The sequence below is a fragment of the Nanorana parkeri genome, unplaced genomic scaffold (assembly GCF_000935625.1).
Source record: "Nanorana parkeri isolate BGI_ZX_2015 unplaced genomic scaffold, ASM93562v1 scaffold74, whole genome shotgun sequence".
NCBI classification, from domain to species: domain Eukaryota; kingdom Metazoa; phylum Chordata; class Amphibia; order Anura; family Dicroglossidae; genus Nanorana; species Nanorana parkeri.
Window position 1 is genome coordinate 2340266 of NW_017306342.1, and position 24653 is coordinate 2364918.

Here is a 24653-nt window from a genome sequence, read left to right on the forward strand (position 1 = left end):
CCACTAGCACTCCCCCCCCCCCCCCCCCAACACAAAAAAAAAAAGATTACAAAATGTTTTAACACACACAGATAACATACACGTGCAACAGTGTGCACCGTATTGTGGTCTACGCCACACAATGTAACTGTGTGGCAGTGTATGGCAAAGCATTGTGACGCGTTACTGTGCAGTGATGCGCTTTGTTGTGAATAAATGTACGTCTGTATCATTTTATCACAACTCATACTAACACAGTGCACAAACGATTTTTAACATAAGTCCCCTCTTACCTTAGTATGTGCAGCCTGTCATCCCCCGGGGCCTCTGCCCTGCTTTCTGATTGATGCGACGCCCTGCTTTCTGATTGGCCGGGAGGCCGGCTCCATGCTCTTTTGTCATGAGATGACGAGGGAGCATGAAGCCAGCTTCCCGGCCAATCAGAAAGCAGGGCGTCGTGTCATTAGACGGCGCCCGTCTTCCTGATTGGACGGCTCGGGCTGGGTACCGGACGAAGGCTGCATTCTCACTGGAGAGGCCCCGGGGGATGACAGGCTACATATACTAAGGTAAGGAAACCTTACCTCACGAGGCCAGCTTCCAGTCAATCACGAAACCGGGCAGCGTGTAATGACGCGCTGCCCGGCTTCCTGATACCGGAAGTACTCGTGCTAGGCATCGGAGCATTTGGGCGAGTACTTGCCCAAATACTTGGAATCGGCACCGATATCGATACTAGTATCGCTATCGGTGCATCCCTAAAATGTACAAATATATTTGTTCTTAACTTATTATAGTTTTATCTTTTAGATTTAGTCCAAAAAGTATTTTTTTTTATGCACTGATACTGATTTTAGTGTGCTTTTATCAATTGAATTGTGTATTTTTATCAGTTTCAGATTGATTTTACAAACATTTGCGCAATTATCGCAGGGCCTACAAATTTAGTAGCACCATCCTTTTATTCTACTGGGCCTATGCTTTCAGAAAATATATGGTTTGGGGTGTCTCTTACAAACACTTAATTTTTTTTTTTAAGTTCTGCAATGTGAATGGGAACATAAAACAAACAAACTGCATTATCCCAATTTGGCTGCAAAAGTGGAATCCGTTTTAAGTCAGTTTTTCGTTTGTCATAGCTTTCTGCACTTTTCACGTTGAGAATACTTTTTTTTTTTTTTTGCACTGTCTGGATTCAAAATTAGACAGGATAGTTATCTGCTTGCTTATAGTTTTAAATTCTAAAATAGTTTTTCTCTCTGTTTTAGGTGAATGGTGATAAGAAAGATTTAATGCCTAAGAAGGAAGCCTCTTCAGATGGTATGATATTAAACATTCCAGGTTTCTGTTTATTGAAAGGTCAGGTCTCCACTGCAAATGCCATTGCCATCTGATATCTGTGACTATTATTTAGATGTCCAGTAGGTGATCATCTGGAATACACAACACCTTTCCTTATCCAAGCAAGGAGCGCAATATAGTCAGGTCTCCATTGCACATACCAACACCATCTTATATCTGTGGTTTGTTAAGCCTTACATATCCATTAGGTGGCCAACTTTTATACGGAACAATTTTCTTGTCATAACATATTACATGTTTACACATAAGTTGATATGAGATGTGTAAGAGCAAAAAAAAAATCATGGACCACAGTGTACAATACCAATAGGTTAGAGTGTGTGTGTGTGTGTACGAGTGTATGTGATATATATATTTTAAAAAATCCTTTTGTTCTTACGTGATTTGTTTCTTCTTTATAGTGCCTCAAGGATCTATTTCCCCCGAGAAATTATTTTCAATGATGAAGGGCGGAGAAATTAATGTCATCATAATGGATGTTCGAAAAGCAAGTGATTTTGAGGAATCTCACATTCAGCATGCCATTAGCGTGCCTGAAGAGGCCATATCTCCTGGGTACAGACATTAAGAAGCTTTTACCTACTGCTTCTTATTTTTGTGAATTATGGGAATGTTTGGGGGTTTTTTTCTCCAAAGATGATTAGACCTAAAGGGGCATATTTTTCCATAACATAGGAAAATATTTTGTTATCCTAGGAATTGCCATTCTATTGATTGTCTCCACTGAGCTGCTAGGTGGGCAGGCTTTCCCTGTTTATACACCCTAAATATTCCACCCAAAACAGATATCACCGTTTAGTTTATTTACTGACCATTATCATATGTTTTTTTGAGTCACCAGAGGCGAGCTCTACTTGCAGAGGTTTGTATCTAGGCCTCCTTCAACAAGGCTATAACCAATGTGTTTTAGCGGAAGCTGAGGCTTCATGATTTTACTTTGTGATGACCATGGCAGCTGGGAAGAACAGTGACTTCTGCTAGGGATATCAGGACATTAGAAAGATGTGTAAAGTAAGCATGTGAACCGGGATACCAAGAACCATATAACATCTTGAGATCAGTTTTTGGTCACGCTTACCTTAACCTATGTAGTCAGAAATCAGAGAAGATCCTTGACTGTACAAAACCTTGAAATCGTAAAGCCGCAGTCACATCAAGAACAACAAAAAACGCACACACTTGACTATACTTGACTATACTGTCGTGTACCTGTATGAATAGCCCTCCAAGAAAAGCATTTTCATAACGCTGGGCTCATTCATAAAGTACATAGAGTGCTGATATTGTATTAGCTCTCTTTTTTTCATTATTGTAAGGCAGAAATTCAGCTTTTCTTTTTCTCCTAAACCTTTAGTAAGCTCTCTCCTGAAACTGAATACACTCAACTCTCTGCTGAAACTATATACTTTCAATTGCCTGAAACTTACATCTCCACAATATAACCCCTTTAAAGCTGCAGCAACTATCTTTAACCTATCTTAATTCTCTACCTGAACTATAGGCCGGTCAGTCTAACATCGGTAGTTTGTAAAATGCTAGAGGATCCATAACTTATTAATCCCTTACCCCATGTTCCACACCAGTCTTGGACCTCTTCTGACAGCCTTTAGGTTTCTCTGCCATCCGTCATTTTGTTCCTGCGCCCTATGTGAAACAACATATTCCCAGCATCCCTTTAGCCATGTCTGCAACCAGCCGACCAATCGGGAGAGTGCACAACTAAGGGTTGCAGCACCCAGTGGCCAACCGGGAAAAGCAGGCACATCTAAAGGGATGTCTTCTTTTCACTTCATATTCTTTTTAAAAAGAATGCTAACGTTTACAGGAGCCTGCTGATCTGTCCCACCCAAGAGCAGAAGACAGACCCAGTGATGACACTACTGGGCCTCAAAATGGTTTTGCTTGAAAATGTTTAATTACATGTTGATCAGCAGTGGGTGGGGGGAGGAGGTTGGGGACAAAGGAAGGTATTAAAAGAGTACACTATATTTCAGCTTTACTCATAAGGCTTTTCTAAGGCTCATCAATGAAAACCAGCTTAATTGTTCGCAGGATGGTGTAAGATCTGTTTTAATTAGGCATGTACCGAAACATATCGGCCGAAAATGGCACGTTGGACAAAATGCCGAAAGGGCCATCTTTTGGCCGAAATTGCGGTGCATCCTTAGTTCCTCTCCCCGCTTTGCGCTGCTCTGTGTCCTCTGACACAGCGTAGCGTCCAGCATGGAGGAGAGAAACTGTCAGGAGGATGAGCGGAGAGGTGCGGGAGGAGAGCTCCTCCTGTGACACGCTCAGAGCTCTCCTCCCGCACCGCCCACTCAGCCTCCTTTAACCCCTTCGTGACTGGAGACGTACACTGTACGTCCAGCCACAAAGGGACATCAGGAGAGCCAGCTGGAGACAGCTGTCACAGGAGGCCGGGCCCGCGGTGAGGGGCAGGAGTCGGATGTCAAATGAGACCGAGCTCTTCTCCCTCAGCCTCCTGTGAAAGCCAATCCAGGATAGAGAGCGGGTATACAAACACTCAGCGATCAGTAAATGCTGAATGTTTTTGTAAATAACTGGATATAGTATGAGTCACTATGTACCAGTTATGTATGAATGGGAAGTAATTTGCATCACTTTCTATTCATTCATGATTGTGGTTATAGTAACTCATACTATATCCACAATTTATGAATGAACAGGAACACTCAGTACGGTATAGAGGGTTCCTGTTCATTCAGTGCTGGGGCTGCAGAATCTCTATTTCTATTGTAAAAGGGAAGTTTCAGGAGTCTGTTTAGAGCAGTAAAGCTAATACAAATGAATAAACTATAAAAAAATTAAAAAGGTTAGATAAAAATAAAATATTGAAATATGTTAGAAAAAAGACCCATATTTTTTTATTTTCGGTTTTAGTCTCAACATTTCTTTTCGGTGCACCTCTAGTTTTAATGTTTGTCATAAAGGACCACTTTCCCAAAATATGAAATTCTGTTTTTTTGTATTCAGGTTATACATGTAGTAATGTTTTTTTTAAAATATTTTTTATTTCACATTCACTCCCCTCTCCATTTCACACTGCAGTTACTTACAGACCAAGCTGAATAAAATATAGCACTGCCAATGGGCTTATAACCATCTTTAACGTCTTTTATATGCTTAATGCAGAACTACACCGTCCTATCCTTTACAGCCAAGAAAGGTGCCATCTTAGCCTCTATGTGGATTGCAGTTGCCATGGTGCTGCACATGTGATCAGCCATTTTAAGGCTTGAAAGTTTGGTTGGGAGCTCAAATAAGCACACTGGCAACCTTGACAGTTGGCTGCCTTAACAGTAACTGTCCTAGGAGACATTAAGTTGGTGGGTATAGTTTCTCTTTAATCCTCAGTGCTGTAAAAATGACCAACACTCATTCAATCCTGCACTCGCCTCTCTCCCCCTTTGCGATCCGGCTGTGGACTGTCCATCGACATTTGACTTGTAGTAAACGCGAGGACCTCAGCGGGGCTTAGACCGCCAGCGCCCAGGGGAGGAGAGGCTGCAGGGACTGGTCTAACAGTGCTGTGGTAGCCCCTTTTCAAGGGTTCATTTGTAATTTGCCCAGAGTTCTTCTTTGAACTGATCCAGCACTTCAGGTACAGTTATGGTTTGTCCCATACCCTATGGCTGGGTTCACACCTAGGCGTTTTTCAGCGCTTTCGTACTTGCGGAAAAACGCTCAAACAGGGAAATGCCATTATTTTCAATGTGCATGGTTCCCATCTGGGCTTTTTTCCGCGAGTACGAACGTGCGGGAAACCGCCCTACGCCCAAAGAAGTACATGTACTTCTTTGGGGCGTTTTGGTCGGGCGGTTCCATTGGGATACAGCCAAGTATCCCTCGGAAACGCGCGGTTTTCGCGCTGTTTTTTTACCGCGAATCGCGGTGGAAAAAAATTTTTTTGGTATATTCCCTTTGTCTCCTTGTGTGTATGTGTAATGCAGTAGTTGTCCATTAAATCTTTCTCTGTTATAACTTAAGTAGTTTGACACTCTAAACATTCTCTGTCAGGTTTACAGCATCCAGAATTGAAAGTGACCTTCCGGGGGCATCGAAATCTGTATGGGATAGAAGGGGCCATGTCGATTACATTGTGCTGCTTGACTGGTTCAGCTCTGTGACTGATTTAAAGCTTGGGACAACACTACAGAGTTTAAAAGATGCCCTCTATAAGGTATGTCCATGAGAAGCAAGCTATACACAATCAATGAATGTTCTCCCTCATTATTAGGGTTTCGCTGGTGTCCACAAGATGTGAACATTGCTGCACATTGAAAGCTTTCCTGTGCTGTTCTGGCAATGCCGACGTTTGCATGCTCCTGGCAAAGCGTTCATAAACTAAAGACCGAAAGTGTCTGTGATTTCCAGTCAGATTCAGACTATCTGCTAGTGTAGGGTAGATACTGAAGTTTACAGCTATACAAAGAAAAATATACCTGAATATACATAATTGTTCTCTGTATAATAGTTAATTTATATTTTTTAATGCCTCTACTTTTCTTTTCACCTTCCTGATTGGATACAAAATGATTGGATAGTTTAGTTAGGTTCTCATATTACATAGTTTTGGTAAATTTAATGGAAATTCTTTAGGAATTGCAGCATGTGGGCTCATCATACAGGTTATACAATCTTTGTATAATCGACTTGAGATTTACCAAACGTATGTAATATGCGCACCTATCTAATCATCTATCCAATTAATCTGTATTTATTAAGGCAGGTCCTCACACTAGATTTTTCAAACTTTACAGAACAAATATGTGAAATGTAGGAACATCTAAATGAATGTGAAAGCAGCATGTAAAAATGTCCTACTTTGTTTTGCTTCTAGTGGGAAACTAAAACGATTCTCAAAAGTGAGCCTTTCATATTGGACGGAGGGTATGAGAATTGGCTGCTGTGTTACCCAATGTTTACCACAAATGGGAAGGTATCTGTACCTAGGCGAACCCAAGCTGAAAAGACGCTGTTGTCATGTGAGTTGACAGCTCATCCATTTCTCCTGCTTTTTACTTGGCAGGTTAGTTTAGTACCATTGTTTGACACCCTTACCCCACTCCTGGTGTCCAAAGTGCAAACAAACTAGATCCACACTTGTAAATGAAAGGATTAAGCTGTTTTAACTTCTCTGAACTTTGGTATACTAGAGGAGAGAACTTCCTCTTCTCAGAAATCTAACCTGTAATCTGTGTATATTTGGATGGCCAGTCAAGTGTCTTGGGCAGTGCAATGATGTGTATAGTATGTGTCTGGTATCCTTTACTCAACTGCAATATTATTTTACTTTTGTTGTAGTAAACTTCAGCTACCCCTCTCTGGAAGAGCCTCCACCTCTGCCAGCTTCTTCTCCGTCCATGCCAGTTAATCCAACTCCATCACCCTCTGCCCAAGTTGAACCTTCTCCTGTACAGACACCTCAGGCTGCCCAGCTACCTGATGCCAGTAAAGAAGAAACAATAAAAGCTATTAAATTAGAGAAAATTGAAGAACCTGTTGCTGTAACACAGAAGCCGGAGCCTGCACCCCAAGTCCAGCCTTCCGATCCTGCAAAGTCTATACCCCATGTAAGCGTTGGTATATATACTTACAATATATATACTTGTGCATATACAGCATGATTTTTTTTTTTTAACATACATTTAAACCACGGGCAGTCAAACTCTGCCGTTCCAGCCGAATCCCATCATTCATCTGCTTCTTGAAGTCATGCCTGTGGCTGTCAGTCTTGCAGTGCCTAATGGGATTTGTAGTTTTACCACAGCTGGAGGGCTGAAGGTTACCTAACCCTAATTTAAATAATTTTCTGTACAATAAGCAGAAAATAATTTACAACTTTACACTATAACTTTGGGCTATTGTTTTCTGGTTTCCAGTTTCATTAATCAGGCCTTAGGTGTTTTACTTTCTCTTGAGAACTTGCTTGCCTCAAGGGAAGGGAGTGGGTCTGAGATTCGCTTTTACAGGAATACTTGATATTTGCATATAAATTCAGCTGCCTGTTTTTATAAATCCTCTGACTGTTTATTTTTCCTATTACCGGTAATCTTATTATGCATATTTTTAATCAAATGTTCAGAGAAAATTACCGAGGTCTGTGGAAGGTTCAGTTGCAGTTTCCTTTGCCGTGGGGTGCATTGGCAGCTCTTTCAACGTGAATGGGCTGCCTTAAAGTAATGCAAATGCGATGGGCAATGACTAAACCTGATCTCCAGTGCATTGTGGGAAAAATGCAGAATATTTGCTTTTTTACACAATGTGCTGCAACCCACCGACAGGAGGAAGTTATTCCTTAGTATTTAGATTTTTTAACACTGTAAAATTGTAGCCAGTCACCACATGGGAGGCAGCAAGATGGAGCTGATCTGTGTGAAGCAACATGTGTACATGTAGCCAAGAAGTACACAGGCACTGGGATTAACATGATAGCATAATCTAAAGGCCAGCATCTTAATCCATGTTTTAGATGTTGATCGTGGATGAAGCCTGAAAAGAACACAAAGGCACTGTCAGAGGAATTACTGTGATATCTGGGAGAAGTAATACATAACTGCAGGTTTTACACTTAGACATAACTCAGTGTGCATTCAACATGACAGAAATGCATCTTATGCTAGGTCCATGTTATGCATTCATTATACATTTCTGATTTTATGTATATTACCGTTTGTCCTAATAGTTTTTCTTCTATGATGTAGATCGACCGCACAAAGAAACCTTCAGTAGTTGTTAGTGAAAGCCCCAAGAAAATTAAGACTGAAGTCAAAGACGGTAAAACAGCAATAAATGGTAAAGTTATCCCGGATCGTTCCACAAAACCAGCATTGAACACCAAACCCTCCAAAGTAGACATGGATAAAAACACTCCGGAAAAGAAAGAGAAGATGGATAGGACTGTGGAGGATGTCAGTGATGATAGTGCACCAGAAGAAAAAGACACTAAGAACAGTATTGAGGAGCCTGACCAGGATTCCCCTCAGAAGAAACCAGAGCAGGAGAAGAAAAAGCAGAGTGTGACAGAGAAAGAAATGAGGGAAATAAAAAGCACAGGGGCTGACCAAAATGTTTCTGATGAAAGAAAGAAAGAAGTGACCATATCACCCATTCTAAAGAAGGTGAGGCTGTGTGTCCTCATACACTGATTTGCTGTACATAATTATCATCACTTTCAAGTAGGCTGTTCTTATTTTTCCAGAAGGTCCTGAACCCAGCACACCCAGTGTGCCTTGGAAAGTCAATGTTATAGTACATTCCCCTGCAATGCAAACCTCTGTTGTTTAGGGCTGGTTCACACTATCTGCGTTCGGGCTGCGCTGGCCTTTTATTCTAGTGCATCCCGAATGTGAGATGAGGCAAATTGCCTTTTCATGGATAGGCTTGGTTCACACCACCGTGTTCCAGTGCTTTGTGCTTAAAGTATGGCATACAGTAATTTTTTTAAGCGCACCGCAGTGAGACGCAGTACAACCGCATCACACTGCAGTGAGTCCAAAGAACTGAATGAAGCGCATCGGCACTGTTCAAGGGACTCGCACACCAGCAGCCGTGCAGTTGAGTGTGGCTGCTGGTGTGAAAGTACCCTTTAAGCCAGGGATGTCCAAACTCCGGCCCTCCAGCTGTGGTGAAACTACAAATCCCATGAAGCATCTCCGGGAGTCATGTCTGTGGCTTTGAGAATTTTGCAGTCAGTTCCACCACAGCTGGAAGGCTGCAGTTTGGACATCCCTGCTTTAGGCTGAACTCTAGATAGTTGTTAAAAGAATAATGTAGTTACTGTATGTGTAAAAAAAAAAAAAAGTATTCTGTTTTTTTGTTTTAAACAAAACAAATTAAGTACCTACATCTAACTCTGTATCAGTCTGCTTTATTCACCTGTACAGCAGCACTCAGACTTGAGGAGGGAGAAGCAGCAGGGATCAGTCATCTGTGCTGCATGCAAATGTGCTAACAAGAAGGCTGCTCATAATAGGAAAGTACGAAGCATAGACTAATCGGTCTGCTGCTGCTCCATCACTGTCAGTTACAGGCTCAAGACAGGGAGATGTAGACGGCACTGCTTATTAGGATGGTTCTGCTTTTGCAGCAGGGCAGTATATATTTCAGGACCAAATGGGCTGAAAAACAAGTCCTTTTGCTGGTAAAACATGTGCAGGAAGCTTTTTTTTTTTTTTCCGGCTGACAAGTTAGCTCAACCTTGATAGCTGTAATCTACATAGGTATACCTGAATTTGGCAGACATTGAGTAAAAGGTTAATTTATTAGTTCACTACTTATGTTTGTATGCCATCATTATATCGCTGCTTGTTTTTTTTTCTTTTTTTATATATATATTTTTTTACTGCCATCACAATCCCAACCTTCAACATAGGACCTAGACAACTGGAAGTTTTTAGATTTTTTTTTTTTCCTTGTTAATGAACCAGGACATACATAAATAATCTGCCCTTTAGTTAGTTCAAGAGGACAAGTCCGCTTCTACACAATCGGCATAAAATCCCTCAATATTCTACAGATGTGTTCTTCTGTATATACTCTATAAAAATGAAGTCTTTTGGTACATTGTACACAATACATAGGAAGTGCCTGTGAGCAGTAAAAAGCGATAATCTCCTATGCTGAGGCTGGTTTGTGAACATGCACCTGGGAAGTCAGGTTCTGGGCAGCAGAAGGCTCTGCCCTTACAAGAAAATGTGACTTTTTTTGATTTCCATGAGGTTGTAGTTTTTCAGGGGTTGGATTTAAAGCCAAGTTAATGGAAATTTTGAATTGATCTGTATTAGTCAAATAAGCAGATGCATATTGTCTTTTTTCTACTGATACATTATGTTGAATAATAGAGAAAAATCATTGTAACTTTACAGACTGAAGCAAAGAAAAACACTCCTGATGATAAAGCTGATGTTATTACAAAAGAAGTAAATGAAGATGAAAGGCCTAAAGTGAGTATCATTTTAAGAGATTTTTTTTTTTTCATCATATCTATTTAGTTAAAGGGACTTTCACTCTGAAAAACTATAAAGGAGAGCTGCTAGCAGATATAAAGGGTATGCACCTAGAGGGGCCAACACACACCTGCTGAAGTCCTCTTCCCTTTCTGCTATGGCTACGCTTCCTTCTGTCATCCCCCCTCACATTCCTATTGGACCATCACTGTGATGGGTTGGCTTCTTGGCCAGTAGGAATGTGTGTGAGGAGGGAGGGGACAGCCATGCATTCAGAACCGCCGGCTGCTAAAGATGTGTGTGGACACTTCTTGGTGGGGGCCTTTAGAGGCTCTTAAGCTTTTAAGTGGTAATCTAATTTCAACTGATAGCCCAACCTGCAAGTTATCCTTCATTTTAACTTACAAATGTTTTGATTCAGAGGGAGCCCTTGATGCGAGCTCGAAGTGAAGAGATGGGTAGAACTGTACCTGGAATGCCAGAAGGTTGGGTCAAGGTAATACATGTGTGTGTTTGCGTGTATATAACATGTTATGTGTTTCACGTAGGTAGATTCTAATGCACGTTTGTCATCCCTTACAGTTTCTTGAACCAGTAACTGGTACTTACCGGTATTATCATTCTCCAACTCACACGGTTCACATGTATCCACCGGAAATGGCTGCAACATCTACTTCTAGCTCTACTCCAGTTCAGAAAGTCAGGCCGCAGCTGCACACAGATGTAGACAAGGAGCAAACCAAGTTAAAGAGATCTTACTCTTCACCAGACTTAACCCAGGCTATAAAAGATGAGGAGAAGAGGAAGCAAATCCCTCTAATTAACCGTGAAAATAAGTAAGTATATTATTCACAAATGCGTATATATATTCCCCACATTCCTTCTTTCTCAATGCTGTGATTGTGACTTTTATGCATTTTTCAGCAAGGGTTTTAAACACTTTTTTTTTTACTTTGTATAGAGATCTTATTAGAGATACTAAATTGTGATTGAACATTGATCTATATTAATGTGAAAAACGTTTGTTTCTTTTAGACCAACAGCTCACACTAAAACTGAAATTACAAAGCTGTCTGCATCCAAGATCCGCAGCCTGAATCCTGTGTTTGGAGGTGCTGGTCCAGCTCTCACTGGCCTGCGGAATCTGGGCAATACTTGTTACATGAATTCCATCTTACAGTGTTTGTGCAACACTCCACACTTAGCAGAGTACTTTCACAAGGGCTATTACCAGGCTGACATAAACAGGTAACCTATAAAAAGAGTATGTATATAAAAAAAAAATGACTGCATGATGTGAACATATATACAGGGTTTATCACAGAAGGGTGAAGAGTTTGGAGAAGGCAGGAGAAGTGAACAATCTAGGACAACATAGCTGAACTGGAAAGTGAGCTGAATTGGAGAATTTTCCCAAAATCGGCTATTTTTGACCTAGATTGTTCACTTCTCCTGTCTTTTCTCCAAACACTTCACCCGTTTGTGAATAACCCAGTTAGTTTCATATTATTTTTCACGTTTGTATCTTAAATACTTCAGTATGTGAACTCTGTGAAAGTAGAGGGGTAAGCGCTATATGTTGCTCTTCCTGTAATGGCTTTAGTGAATTTAGCAAGTAATACGTTTAAGGTTTACTCCTGTCCTGTGTGTCTCCCTGGAGGTTAGACAATAAGTACTATCCTTGTCGCACTCCTTACCGATATGTCCCTTGTAGTGGGGGTGCTCGCAGTGACTGCGGATGGCGCCACGAATGTCAGCAAAAATGTAGAAATGTCACCAGCACACCAATCCTTTTAAGATAGCAAAAGCTTCATTTATTGAAGTTTTTTGTCATATGACCACACAAGCGCTTTCGGGACCGCAGGGTCCCTTCATGAGGCTATCGTCAATGCTAAAGCCTGATGAAGGGACCCTGCGCGGTCCCGAAAGCGCTTGTTTGGTCATATGACAAAAAACTTCAATAAATGAAGCTTTTGCTATCTTAAAAGGATTGGTGTGCTGGTGACATTTCTACATTTTTCCCTGGAGGTTAGGTCACCTTTACACTTGTGCTTTTTTGGCTCTCCACAAAAAAAGGCAAGTGATGTCCGAGCCATTATCAATAGCAATTGTTCCACCACTTATGATTGTAGATCAGATCTCATCATGCATTTCACATGTACTCATGGCAATTTGGCAGGAAGTAAAACCTGTTTACCTCACAAATATGATCAAGGCAACTGTTGCTGGTTGGTTGTCTTGATCAGTTTTCTTGTTTTTAAAATCTAGTTGAAGGTGATTGCAATTGTCCTGTGTATGGCTATAATTCAATCTTCTAACCTGTGAATTATGACTAAAGGCAAAACAAGTGGCACTAGCAAAGGTCAGCAGTTTATTCCGTTTGAGTCTGGAGTCAACCTCTTGTGGACAAAATATCTACTAAGGTGACCGCTTTAAGTGTTATCTGACTACATACCTTTGCTTCAGTTTCCTGGAGCTCACCTAGAGTCTCCACTTCTTCATAGTGATAATGGGGCACATCCCATCACAGAGCGACATGCTCAATTCCTGACCAATTGATCAACATTGTCAGTTGGGTGGCAGGGGATCCAACATAGCTATACACATTTTGCATGGTTACTTAGAATAGGCTCTGAGTGATCCGGGAGGGACCCTCCAGGGATCCTGAAGCATAAGATATCTGCTGACAGCCTCTTTGAAGTGTTCATGTGGTATCTAATAATTTTACTGTTACCGTTTTTAAACCTTTAAATCCTCGGCCAGGTTCACCCTATTGTTATGTAGGCAAATGCCCTAAAACCTTCATAAAAGAGTCTGTATTCAACCAAGATAAAAATGGTAAAAAAAAGGATCAAATTAATAAATGTACACTTAGCCAGCAAGTTATAAAAAAAAAAAAAGTAACTCCTAACAACTTTTTACAATAGTGCCAATCACTTTCAGGATCCTACATAAATGTACATCTAATACTAAGTACTGGTAACATAATTCTATCAAACCAGCAAGACTTGCACATTAAGGCCCTGTTCACACCTTTACGTTTTGTCGCGCGTTCAACGCTCTATGAACGCTCTACAAAACGTACAAACTTGAAAATCCCATTGTTTTCTATGGGTATGGTTCACACCTTTCCGTATTTCAGCCCGTCTGAACGCGCTACAAAACGGCCTACGCCTGAAAAGGTACATGTACTTCTTTGGGGCGTTTTGGTCTCGCGTTTCCATTGTGATACAGCCAAGTAGCCCTCGGAAACGCGCGTTTTTTTACCGCGAATCGCGGTCAAAACGCGTGACAAACGCGCATATTCAATACGCCTAGTTGTGAACCCAGCCTTAAACTGTCCTATACATGCAGATATAACTGCATAGTTACTAAATGCTTATATCCTGGCTAGAAAGATCATCAGAAACCACATCATTAGGTACAGCCAATCTTCAATTGCATTATGTAACACTATACTCATATAAAGGTTATTATTATACAGGATTTATATAGCGCCAACAGTTTGCGCAGCACTTCACAATATAAGGAAGACATTGCAATCCGAATACAATTCAAGACAAAATGGTAAGGAGGGCCCTGCCCCTGGGGGCTTACAATCTAAAAGGGAGGGGCAAGTGATACATGAGGAGGTAGCTGTGAGGGGATTCATTGTTTTAGAACTTGATGGTTCATTGGTTAGGTTGAGGTGGGATAGGCTTCCCTGAAGAGATGAGTCTTTAGGGAACGCCTACAGCACCAAACAGCAGCTGCTTTTTTTTTTTTTGTAAAATCTTCACTTTACCATATGAATAAAACACAGCGGTGCTGTGAGAGCCTGTAGTGAGTGCAGTGTGTAAGCAGCTGGTCTAAAAAGTTGCGGTGCTGGCCTGCCGTCCTCTGCTCTCACCGCCATTCACACAGCTTGTATTACTATTATCCTACACTGTAAGGCTAAGTAATGGGTGTAGTTTAAAACAGCATCATCTTTTATCGGGATTGAATGAAGCATATTTAAATGGCACCAGAGGTCCTGGATGCTAGTTATCAGCTATTGATCCCTGTTGGGCCTTATGCACATGACAATTGAATCTACAGCTGGGAATATTGTGGCAAGAACCTGCAGATTCGGCAGGAGTCCCAGGTATGTCCATACGGATGTGGCCACTGTATCTGTTCAAGTGAATGACATGCTGTCAATGGCCGCATCTGTCTAAATGTAATCGTACATGGAATCATTACCTGCGGTTCAGGATAGATGATTCTGTCTACATCCAGGGCCAACCATCAAAAACCGCAGGTTTTATGTATGATTAATTACGGACAGATGCAGCCACTGTCAGTCTGTCATTCAATTAAATGGGCACATCGGTCGCATTCGTATAGACACACCTGGGATTCCTGCCGCAAGAATCCGCATTTCCTTGCAGCAGGTATCCCCAGCTACAGTTTCGATCACCGTGTGCATGAAGCCTTACTGTACAAGGATTAACATGCAGATTTACCGAATTCTCTGTTACCATACCAGTTCTCAGTTGAAATAACTTCTTCTTTTTTGTTTTATTTTTTTTGTGTTGAGTCTTCAATGTAATTTGAGTAAATTAAATCTTCCCTGTACAGATCAAATCTACTGGGCCATAAAGGAGAAGTGGCTGAAGAATTTGGCTTTGTAATGAAAGCTCTGTGGACTGGTCAATACAAGTTTATAAGCCCTAGAGATTTTAAAGTAACGATTGGGAAGATCAATGATCAATTTGCTGGGTACAGCCAGCAAGATTCGCAGGAGTTGCTTCTCTTCCTAATGGATGGACTCCATGAAGATCTCAATAAGGTAATGGTCTATGTATTTAAAGTGTGTGTTCCACTGCTATATAAAATTTTAATGGGAAATAGTGTAGAGACTGGACATTCAGAAAGAGAGGATTTTCCATATGTAAATAATTAATTTGTGTTTTCTTAACTAACCTTTTCTGGTTCTTGACAACAGTTTTTCTTAACAGTATTAATACATATACCCATTTTAAGATGTTTCTGAGTACCCCTTTGTGTGGGTCTTTTTTATTTCAAATTCCTCATGACATGCACATTACCATAACCCATGATTTGCGTGTAAATGATCTCCAAACCTATTTCTTTTGTTTTAAATGACTACAAGATCATTCAGATCTGTTTTGAATGAAATTGACACAGTTGTAAACTGTTGTATAAAGTTTAATGCAAGAAGCAGATGTACCCCTTAAATAAGCCAAAAATACATCTTTGGGTACAATTACCACTCATTGATAAACTGAGCTGTACTACACATGTGCATCCTCCTAATATCCAACCCCAGTGCAGTAAAGGGCCCTAAAATACGATATCTATCTAAGCATAGCAAGTCCTTATCTGCAACTGTCATTCAGTGGTTTTAAAATATGATCTGTCTCTGCTGGATGGGGGAATCCTAAAGCTGTGCATTTTATAATGGCTGATTTACAGAAATGGGGAGTCACCAGTCACATTCCAGCTATGATTTTACTAGCTTGATTATAAAATGAAAGCTGGCTGGCTGGCTTCTCCTCTCCTCCACCATATGACCCCCTGTAATTGTTTTTATGGTAAGTGACAATATGTATGAAAGCTCAACTTAAGTTTTTTGTCTTTGCTTTCCATTTTATGTGTCCTTTGATGAACCCTTTAGAGAGTAAGTAAGCAAAGTCTTTGGTGTATTTAAAAAAAAAAACCCATTTTGTCTTGTTTTTACAATATAGGTGTTTTTATGTCTTGTATCTAGAATGCGTGCAGCTATGCTGTTCACTGTAGATGAGTGCGCGTGTGTAGAACATTTGTGTGTAGTTTGCTGTGCATTATGGACTGTCCTCTCCATTATGTTACCACCATTTAGTGTGTATGTTTGTCTTGGTTATACATTGCATATCTGTTTTCTATTGAACTAACGGGAAATATCTGCTTCTGGCACAGTTCACCTGCACCCTTCTAATCTTTCACTTGGTAGTCAACATTGCTTACAGGCAGAAGAGGAACCTGTAGCAGTCACTGGATGCCTGTTATCGCCATTGTTGGCCAGAATATCCTCCTTTGTCCTTCCATTAAATTAGATTCACTATGTTACTATGGGATTGACTTCTGGGCTAAAGTGGGATATACACGGTTCTATTTTTTTCGTTTAACTGAAAGAAATAGAACAGATTTTGAGCTTGCGAGCGTTGGCGAACGAATTACCCTGCTGTTTGCATTGCATTCTGACAGCAACCGGCTTTCAACCGGCTCCTATCAGCTGATTGAGGGATGTCGAGTGGAAAGGTGCTGACAGCAGCTCCCATGGTATTATCTTTTTTTAATTGCTGACTTTGTCCCTGTGGGAGATTTGTCAGTCACTTCCTAGCCTGGTAACATTTTCATTGATATAAAAAGTGTGGGGAAAATCTCCCCAGTGGAATCACAAAGGCCAAAAAACCTCAAAGGTTCGAACACCTGAAAAAAGTTTTGCTTGTGCTACAGATGAATTGCAATAAATGGGTTTGCTCTTACATAGCATAGCCTATAGCACCATGCTCCTTTAGAATATTAATTTTCTCCATTAATGCCATTCTCCCCTAATGCTGCATTATATGGGTCATGTCATCTTCATTGGAGATCCAAATCTAGCCTTGGATCGACCATTAGACAAAAAACAGAGCCATACATTAGCACAAATGCTATATCAGCAAACTCATTCAAATAGGCTCCAGAATGAAACACAATTGTGACAGCACCATCATACAAAAGGAATCTGAGGTTTTCAACTTATTAAAAGAACAAAAATATTCACACAGACATCTTTGACCACAAATTGAAACAGCCAGAATGGCTTTAGACTTATGTGTGACTCTTGGACACTCGTTTCTGACGTTTTCTTAATATTAAAAATGGCCAATGCTGGGAAAGGATTTGGGTGATGTTGGGAGTGTCTGGCTCCAAATGGCAGCCTGCATTTTTTTAATGACTTGTAAACTGCAGGCGCAGTGTGGAGTAAACACTGTGATGTGCTGCAGAAAGCACATAGCAGTATCTTCTCTCTGTTCTAAGTAGCGCAGGTCCTCATTGAAAACCAAGAGGTTTATTCAGAAAAGGGTGAAGTGTTTGAAGAAGACAGGAGGGGAGTGAACAATCTAGGACAACATAGCTGAACCGGAAAGTGTGTTGAATTGGATACATTTTCCAAATCGGCTATTTTGGCCTAGATTGTTCAGTTCTCTTCACCCTTTTGTGAATAACCCTGATATACGCACTTCCCAGGTTGGATACATGGGAAGTGGATCCACATTGCACCTGAGGCCTGTATGGGGGCATTGTACAAAGGAATGGGGTGGGAGAACCCATATTGGGTTTAAAAATAAATAATTTGTACTTTAATCGCTCATGAATTTTGACTTGCACATTGAGGAATTCTATCATACTTACCACTACGCATCATCCAGAATCATTGTGTGGATACTTCAGTAGATCTCTGTGGTAGATGTAAGCTGCAGTTCTGCTTTTGTTAGACTGTAGTATTAAATGAAGGAATTTCAGTTTTTCATGACACCATAAAGATAGGAAAAAGATTTCATTCAGAATTTTGTTTGCTGCTTCAAGTAAGGCGAGTCCATGAATTTGCTCCTGAAGTGCACATCTGCACTAGTTTATGTTTGGTAGAACGTTTTTTGAAAAGCACAGTGTTGTATCAGTCAACCGTAAAAGCCTGGAATTGCAAGGGGCCCCCAAAATGTTTACCTGTGCCTCTGTGTATGGTCAGCTTTACATTTGTCACAGCTCTCCACTTTGCTGTGTTAAAGGCTATCATGATTACTATCGTTGCTCTCTGTGGTAACATAACATGTTGTCAATAAGTAATCATAGCTGACATTTACTTGCATAGTACGGTCCTTCAGTTTCTATAAAGGTTATTTGTGGAATGACACACATCTCAATTGCAGGCAGATAACAGGAAGAGACACAAAGAAGAAAACAACGAACATTTAAGTGATTCTCAGACTGCGGATTCAGCTTGGATCAAACACAAGCAACTTAACGAATCGATCATTGTGGCACTTTTCCAGGGTCAGTTCAAGTCAACTGTCCAATGTCTAACATGCCACAAAAAATCCCGAACCTTTGAAGCTTTTATGTACCTGTCACTGCCACTTCCATCCTCAAGCAAATGTTCCCTCCAGGTACTTATCTAGAGCAAATAATTCTTTATTTCTATGTGTTTGTGTGTGTGGTATCATATCTGTAATTACAGCTGTTTGCATATCTAGTTCTTATCTACTTTATGTTCTTTTCTTTTTGTTTTCAGTCTGTGGTTTATCCACTGTATATATTTTGCACTTTACCTAAATAAAAAAAAAATATTCTTTATTTTTCCAGTTAGTATTTTATAAAGGTTATTGTAGGAATGACTATCCCGTTTCTATTGTGTGCCAATTCTGTTCTCAAGGTACCCACTGTGATGAGCATATTTTCACCCATGCAGTGATTGCATTCATACTGGAAAACTATTTGAGGGTCTGTGACCCTTGCAGACACCACTTGATAATTGTTGGAGCGATGGCAAGCTCTAGGGGTGCCTCCTCAGAGCAAAACTATGCATGAATATGCCACAAATATAACAATTGTTTGGTCTCAGCATCCATGGATATCTTTATACTTTTCTATACTCCAAAGTAGTCGTTTGTACTTCCTGGGAATGTTTCAAATTTGCTTTTTACTGATAGAGAATCTGATAAAGCATCAATCTGTATAACATTCTACAGTTCCCTTTGCCATGTAAATGTTAAACCACATTCTAGCTGAGAACTAGGTGCGCATTTACTGACATCTCCAGGTACTGATCAGGAATCAATGGGCATGGTTCATGATCATATGATCAGAGGTTTGTAAACAAAGCTTCCAGCTTAGATTGTCTGTTACCAATGTGAACTTCACAGTACTAAGAGGTTGCCTCCAAGTAAATACTAGAAGTCTCCAGATAGTGATTGAAAACCAATCAATATGGTTTCTGATCATGTGATCACCATGACTGCCATTTGTGGTGATCACTGGAGCTTTTTTGTAAGCAAAGAAGGAAATAAATACAGTGTTAGACATTAAAATGTTTTGTTTTTTTTGTGTGTCAGCTTATAATAAAAATAACATATGGGCAGGTTGTTAAAACTATGTGCCAAATAAAAGCCTTTTATGTACTTGAAAACACAAATTTAGGTAGGAAAATTAGTTATTCACAAGTTAACCAATGCATATGGACACTGCTATATTGGGTCTGGGCTTCTGCCAATGGCCTCTGGTCATGGAAGGGTTAAGCTGCTAGATATAGTTACCTAAACTGCTAGATATAGAGATATGCCCCGTTCTGCATAAGTAATTTTATAAAAATGAAGGGATTGATTAACTATACGTCTGCAGCAACTCAGAGAAGGAGCCTCAGGGCTACTCCATACCAGTAGAATGGATAAAACGGCGGAATACAGATAAGGGTCTGAGCTCCAGAATCTAGTGCCAGCTCCCCAAACAGTCCTAAAAGGCAATAGTTAAGTATCCAGTACTCGATTGAGAACTGGAAATCCCCCTATACAGGACCTTCCGCAAAGATTCAAAAGAGATAAGTATGGCAGCTTCAGTTGCTGTGCAGACATTTCTTACATTAGGGAGCAGCCAATCATGTACCACCACTAACTGGGCTGCCAGATAGTACAAATGAAAATTAGGAAAGGCTAAACCTGCCAGAGAACAAGGATACTGCAACACCCCCAGAGCCACTCTAGGACTACGTCCCTGCCATAAAAAAAGATCTACATATAGAATTAATATTACGTAAATACTTTTGTGGATGTACCATGGGGAGTTAGCCAGGGTATATAACAATTTTGGCAAGAAAATAATTTAGATAATATTGGCTCTTCCCATAAATAAGGTCCAAATGTAAATCCCTACATTGTTTAGTCTTCAACTGAAGAGAGTCGATCACAAGGACCTAAATTGTTCTCAATGTAGGAGGAAAGAGGGAGCTGAACCCTGACACCCAAATGTTTAAATTAATGGGCTACTTGTGAACAGGCCCTTAAGAGCAGATACAACCGCCAACAAACACATCTAAGCGATGTAGATTGCAAGTTTTGCTTCCTGTCCTGATCCATAACTTTAGTAGTTAGTTATTACAGGTATTTATATATAGGACAATTGGAAACAAGCCATAGCAACCAGATTCCTTATTTTATTTTCCAATCCACTCTATTTCTGGTCTCATTATTTTCCACCAGTGTTAATAAATAGACACCTATATATTTTTTTTGCACACTCTGCAACCGCGACACATGCAGCACTCTTTATGAATGACGAATATTGTTTATATGTTCTTGCATTCTAACGAGTAGACACTAAATAATGTGTTTTTTTCAGGATTGCCTTAAGTCATTTTCCAAGGAAGAAAAGCTCACAGATAATAATAGATTCTACTGCAGCAATTGTAAAACTCGAAGAGATTCCACAAAGAAAATAGAGATATGGAAACTACCACCCGTTCTCCTTGTGCACTTAAAGCGGTAATTTCTTCCTCTTCACCTTCACTCATTTTGTGTTTGTTTTCTGGGGAGGTTGGTTCAGAAACACATTTATTCATTTGACCTTCTGTCTGTGTCTCTAGATTTTCTTATGAGGGCCGGTGGAAGCAAAAACTTCAGACGTGTGTGGATTTTCCCTTGGAATGCCTTGACCTGTCACAGTATGTCATAGGACCTAAGACATTTAAAAAGTACAGTTTATTTGGAGTATCTGTAAGTATCTTAAGCTTAGCAAACTCTTTAGTATTAGAGCTACATCGTTTGTTTTTGTCCATAATGTAGTCATTGCGTGTTTTTGTATCACCAAACAATTGTCCAAGAAAAGAAGGTGCTGCAGGGGTTAGCACTTAGGTGAGGCTGAGGGGAAGCCATGTCTTGTGGGGGTAGGCTGGTACGTTGGGGGCTGTGGCTGGTGGTATTCTGCAATGCTGATTGGCTGTGCAATGTATTGCTGGGGTTTGTAGTCCTGTATAGCTGCTGGTATTCTGCATTGCTGTATAACCTTTTATACAGCAATGCAGGACTACATATACCAGCAATACATTATAGCAAGGGTGTCCATTAGGTTGATTGCGATCTACCAGTCGTTCGAAAAGCTAATGCTGGTAGAGCACGTTGGCAAGCCAACTCACTGCCAAATGTGCCACACTACAGAAGGGGAGGAGTGTAACGCAGAGACAACCTCAGCCTCTCTGCTGCTGCTTTTACATGGCTGGTGTCCTCAGGGTTCTCCTGGTGCCTAATGGGTTCCGTCCTGGCATCTAAGGTCCTTTTCCCTGCTGGCAAGCTACACTCTACCTGGATAGCACCTCTATCCTTGCAGACTCACATCCTCCCGAGGATGTCTCTGCCCACTATTTCTTTCGGCTCTCCCCGGGCTCCTCATGTTTTCTGGGCTTTGTGCCCCACTGTCCTTCCAGCTCTGTTCTGTCCTCCCGTGGTGCTAGTGCAGCCGAGTGTGTCGGATGCTGCAGGCAGGAAGGGGCGTTCTACCCCTCCCCATCTGCAGCGTCCGACACATTTGGCAGCGAGCCGACTTGCGATTGGGCTCTACCAGCTTTAGCTTTGCAAACAACTGGTAGATTGCGATCAACCTAATGGGCACCCCTGTTGTTTTTAATTTCTGAGATTTGTATTTCTCCATAGCAGAGGGTATTCTGCATTGCTGTTTAATGTATTGCTGGGATTTGTAGTCCTCTGTAGTTGATGATATTCTGCATTGCTGTGTTATGTATTGCTGGGATTTATAGTCCTCTATACAGTGGCGGAACCTCCAGGGTCACAACTGCCCTAGAAGTTTTCGCCACTTGGGGGGCCTGGAGGAGCAGGGAGGCCCTGGTAACCACCGACGTTACCGGGGCCCTCCATCCTTTACACTGCGTCTGGACCATGTGTATCACAAAGCTCCACAACAATAAAAAACAGTAATGTGCAGTGTGGATGACGGACCCATTTTAATGACCGTAATGTGTCCAAATGTTGTTTGGCAGAGACTCCATTCCTGCACACAAAAAAGTCAGCATTTGTTAACAAAAAAAGCGAAAATACACAATTGCTGTTATACATAACAAGCAGTTGCAACATAATGTATTATTGCAACATTACAACTGACTCCCACTAATGTAAGCCTTAGATATGGTACAAATTTCTCCAACACCCCTCTGCATGGCAAACCTTGTAGCTTTGACCTAATACACAAGCCTTGGTGGACTGTGTAACATGGCTGTACAGTTAAAATGTTGTAACATGGCTGTACAGATTGTGCGTAAACATTTTGCAAGCCTTCACCTAGTGTGTACTACTTTAATAAAGTTGACAAGTAGTCCCTAACTTGACATATATCAATCTTTGTTCTAGAGGAGAGCCTTACCCATTAGCCCTCCCAACCCTATTGTTCTGAAACTGTATTGTAAATTGTATTGTAACTTTGCTGCAAATTGTTGGCGCTATCTAAATCCTGTAGAATGATAATCATAATAATAATTTGCATTTGGTATACTGTATTTGACCAGTTTGCAAGGCAGTATAAACGAGCAGAGTTAGTGTCCTATGGTGAATCGATTACACTATTATATGAATTCTTTTGAATGCATTAAAGGCTAAGTTTACCTTTTTTATACTTTGTTTTCATGGTACACCCATATCATATATTGCAAGTCCCGTCTGCCCCCATGGAGAGGTATTTGTAGTTCTCAATGGTATTGTAGTTCTCACAAGTTCGGTGACGTCACAAGACTTGTAGTCTATTCATTCTTACGTCCCTGGCTGTACCTCGGTACAGACATTCAGTAACAGCGATGGAAGAGAGAATCTGCAGGAGCAGAGCATTGCACCTGTGATCTACTGACTCTGGTTGTAATGCTCTACTAGATTCTATGCAAAATTTAGCAAATTTGTTTTCTTTTAGCAATAATTGTGCATTTATTTTTTTATTTTTAAAGGTGGACTTTGCCTTTAATGCATTAAGGCAGCACTTATTTTTTTTTTTTACCTATTATGAGAAATCGTGTTTTGTTCATAGCCCTAAAACAGATTTGTTCTGATGGCATGTAATTGTATTTCACACAGAATCACTATGGAGGGTTGGATGGAGGGCACTACACAGCGTACTGTAAAAATGCTTTGAAACAGAAGTGGTATAAATTCGATGACCATGAAGTAGCCGACATCTCGGTGTCATCTGTGAAGACATCTGCTGCATATATCCTGTTCTATACGTCATTGGATTTTCGAGTCTCAGAGCTGACTTCATAGAGGACAATCTGCAAAGAAATTCCATAATTGGGTGACCAATCATTGCAGAGAGGAAATAAGACTCGTCGTTCCTTTACCTGGTCTGAAAGTGAGAATGCCAATGCAGAAATATGAATTACAGGAGAGAATCAGCATTATAACTTACTCATGAAAATGATCCTATAGCCTCATCGGTTTAAGAAATAGATAGACTTGCCTTGAAAATGTCCGTATGTAACCCTGAATATGTCATTTCAATTTGTCTGTAGTGGCCTTCTCTTCCCTTTTGCGTATGCTTCTCTATTGTGACATAGAAATGGTCTAAGCATATTTGGAATGTATTTGAATCGAGGACTGCAAAACTTGCACATTATTGCTGTGTATATAACTACTACAGTTTTCCTTTTGTTAGATATTCTATTTATATAAAGGTGTTACTCTTCAGCACTCTAACATATTGTCTATTATCCCAGGATGCCTGATCTTATGAGGATGTCTAGAATTATAAAATGAAATGAAATCACGGTACTTGTTTGAATTGACAAATCTTCTGCATCACTGCAGAGCTTGATAATTATAATACAGTATACTAAAATGCACCTGTCATTTTCACACAGTGGAAGCAGCTAGAGTGTACTGAAATCAGACTTTAGCAACAGTTCCCCTGGAGAGACTGTTTCTTGAACATTCGTTCCTGTAGGCCCTACCCAACCATCTCAGAGAGCCCCTGTCCAAACCTTATAGGGAGAGCCAGCTAGGTGCAGGTGAAGCCCTTCCCATCCCTACGTATGGGCACAAGTTTGCCCAGTTCAAAGTGTGTTTGTGCAGCAGTACTTTGTGAGAAGGATCCCGATTATGCATACACAGCCAGCCTGCATTAAACCTCTTTATTTAGTTTATGGGTTCAGCAACTGTGGCATAGCTCATCAAGCCACTAGGATGTAAATAATTTAGTAAGGCGCTTGATATGCAGAACTATAAAAGGCACCAACTCCATGTTAACAAATATTTAAGCCTTTGCACACATATTGGTTCAGCCAATGAAACTGCT

General features: G+C 40.6%; 1 protein-coding gene across 1 annotated transcript in view; it reads left to right on the plus strand.

The window, feature by feature from the left end:
- Positions 1–24146, plus strand: part of USP8 (ubiquitin specific peptidase 8) — a 42739-nt gene extending 18593 nt beyond the window's left edge. Inside the window, exons 6-21 of the mRNA XM_018576712.1 lie at positions 1248–1299; positions 1743–1896; positions 5380–5542; positions 6203–6347; positions 6667–6935; positions 8067–8483; positions 10230–10307; positions 10732–10806; positions 10893–11146; positions 11346–11558; positions 14910–15120; positions 15970–15972; positions 18248–18484; positions 20709–20851; positions 20953–21082; positions 23438–24146. Of these exons, the coding sequence (XP_018432214.1) occupies positions 1248–1299; positions 1743–1896; positions 5380–5542; positions 6203–6347; positions 6667–6935; positions 8067–8483; positions 10230–10307; positions 10732–10806; positions 10893–11146; positions 11346–11558; positions 14910–15120; positions 15970–15972; positions 18248–18484; positions 20709–20851; positions 20953–21082; positions 23438–23623 (2730 nt within the window). The 3' untranslated portion in view covers positions 23624–24146. The remainder of the gene's footprint in view (positions 1–1247; positions 1300–1742; positions 1897–5379; positions 5543–6202; positions 6348–6666; positions 6936–8066; positions 8484–10229; positions 10308–10731; positions 10807–10892; positions 11147–11345; positions 11559–14909; positions 15121–15969; positions 15973–18247; positions 18485–20708; positions 20852–20952; positions 21083–23437) is intronic.
- Positions 24147–24653: the final 507 nt, after the last annotated feature.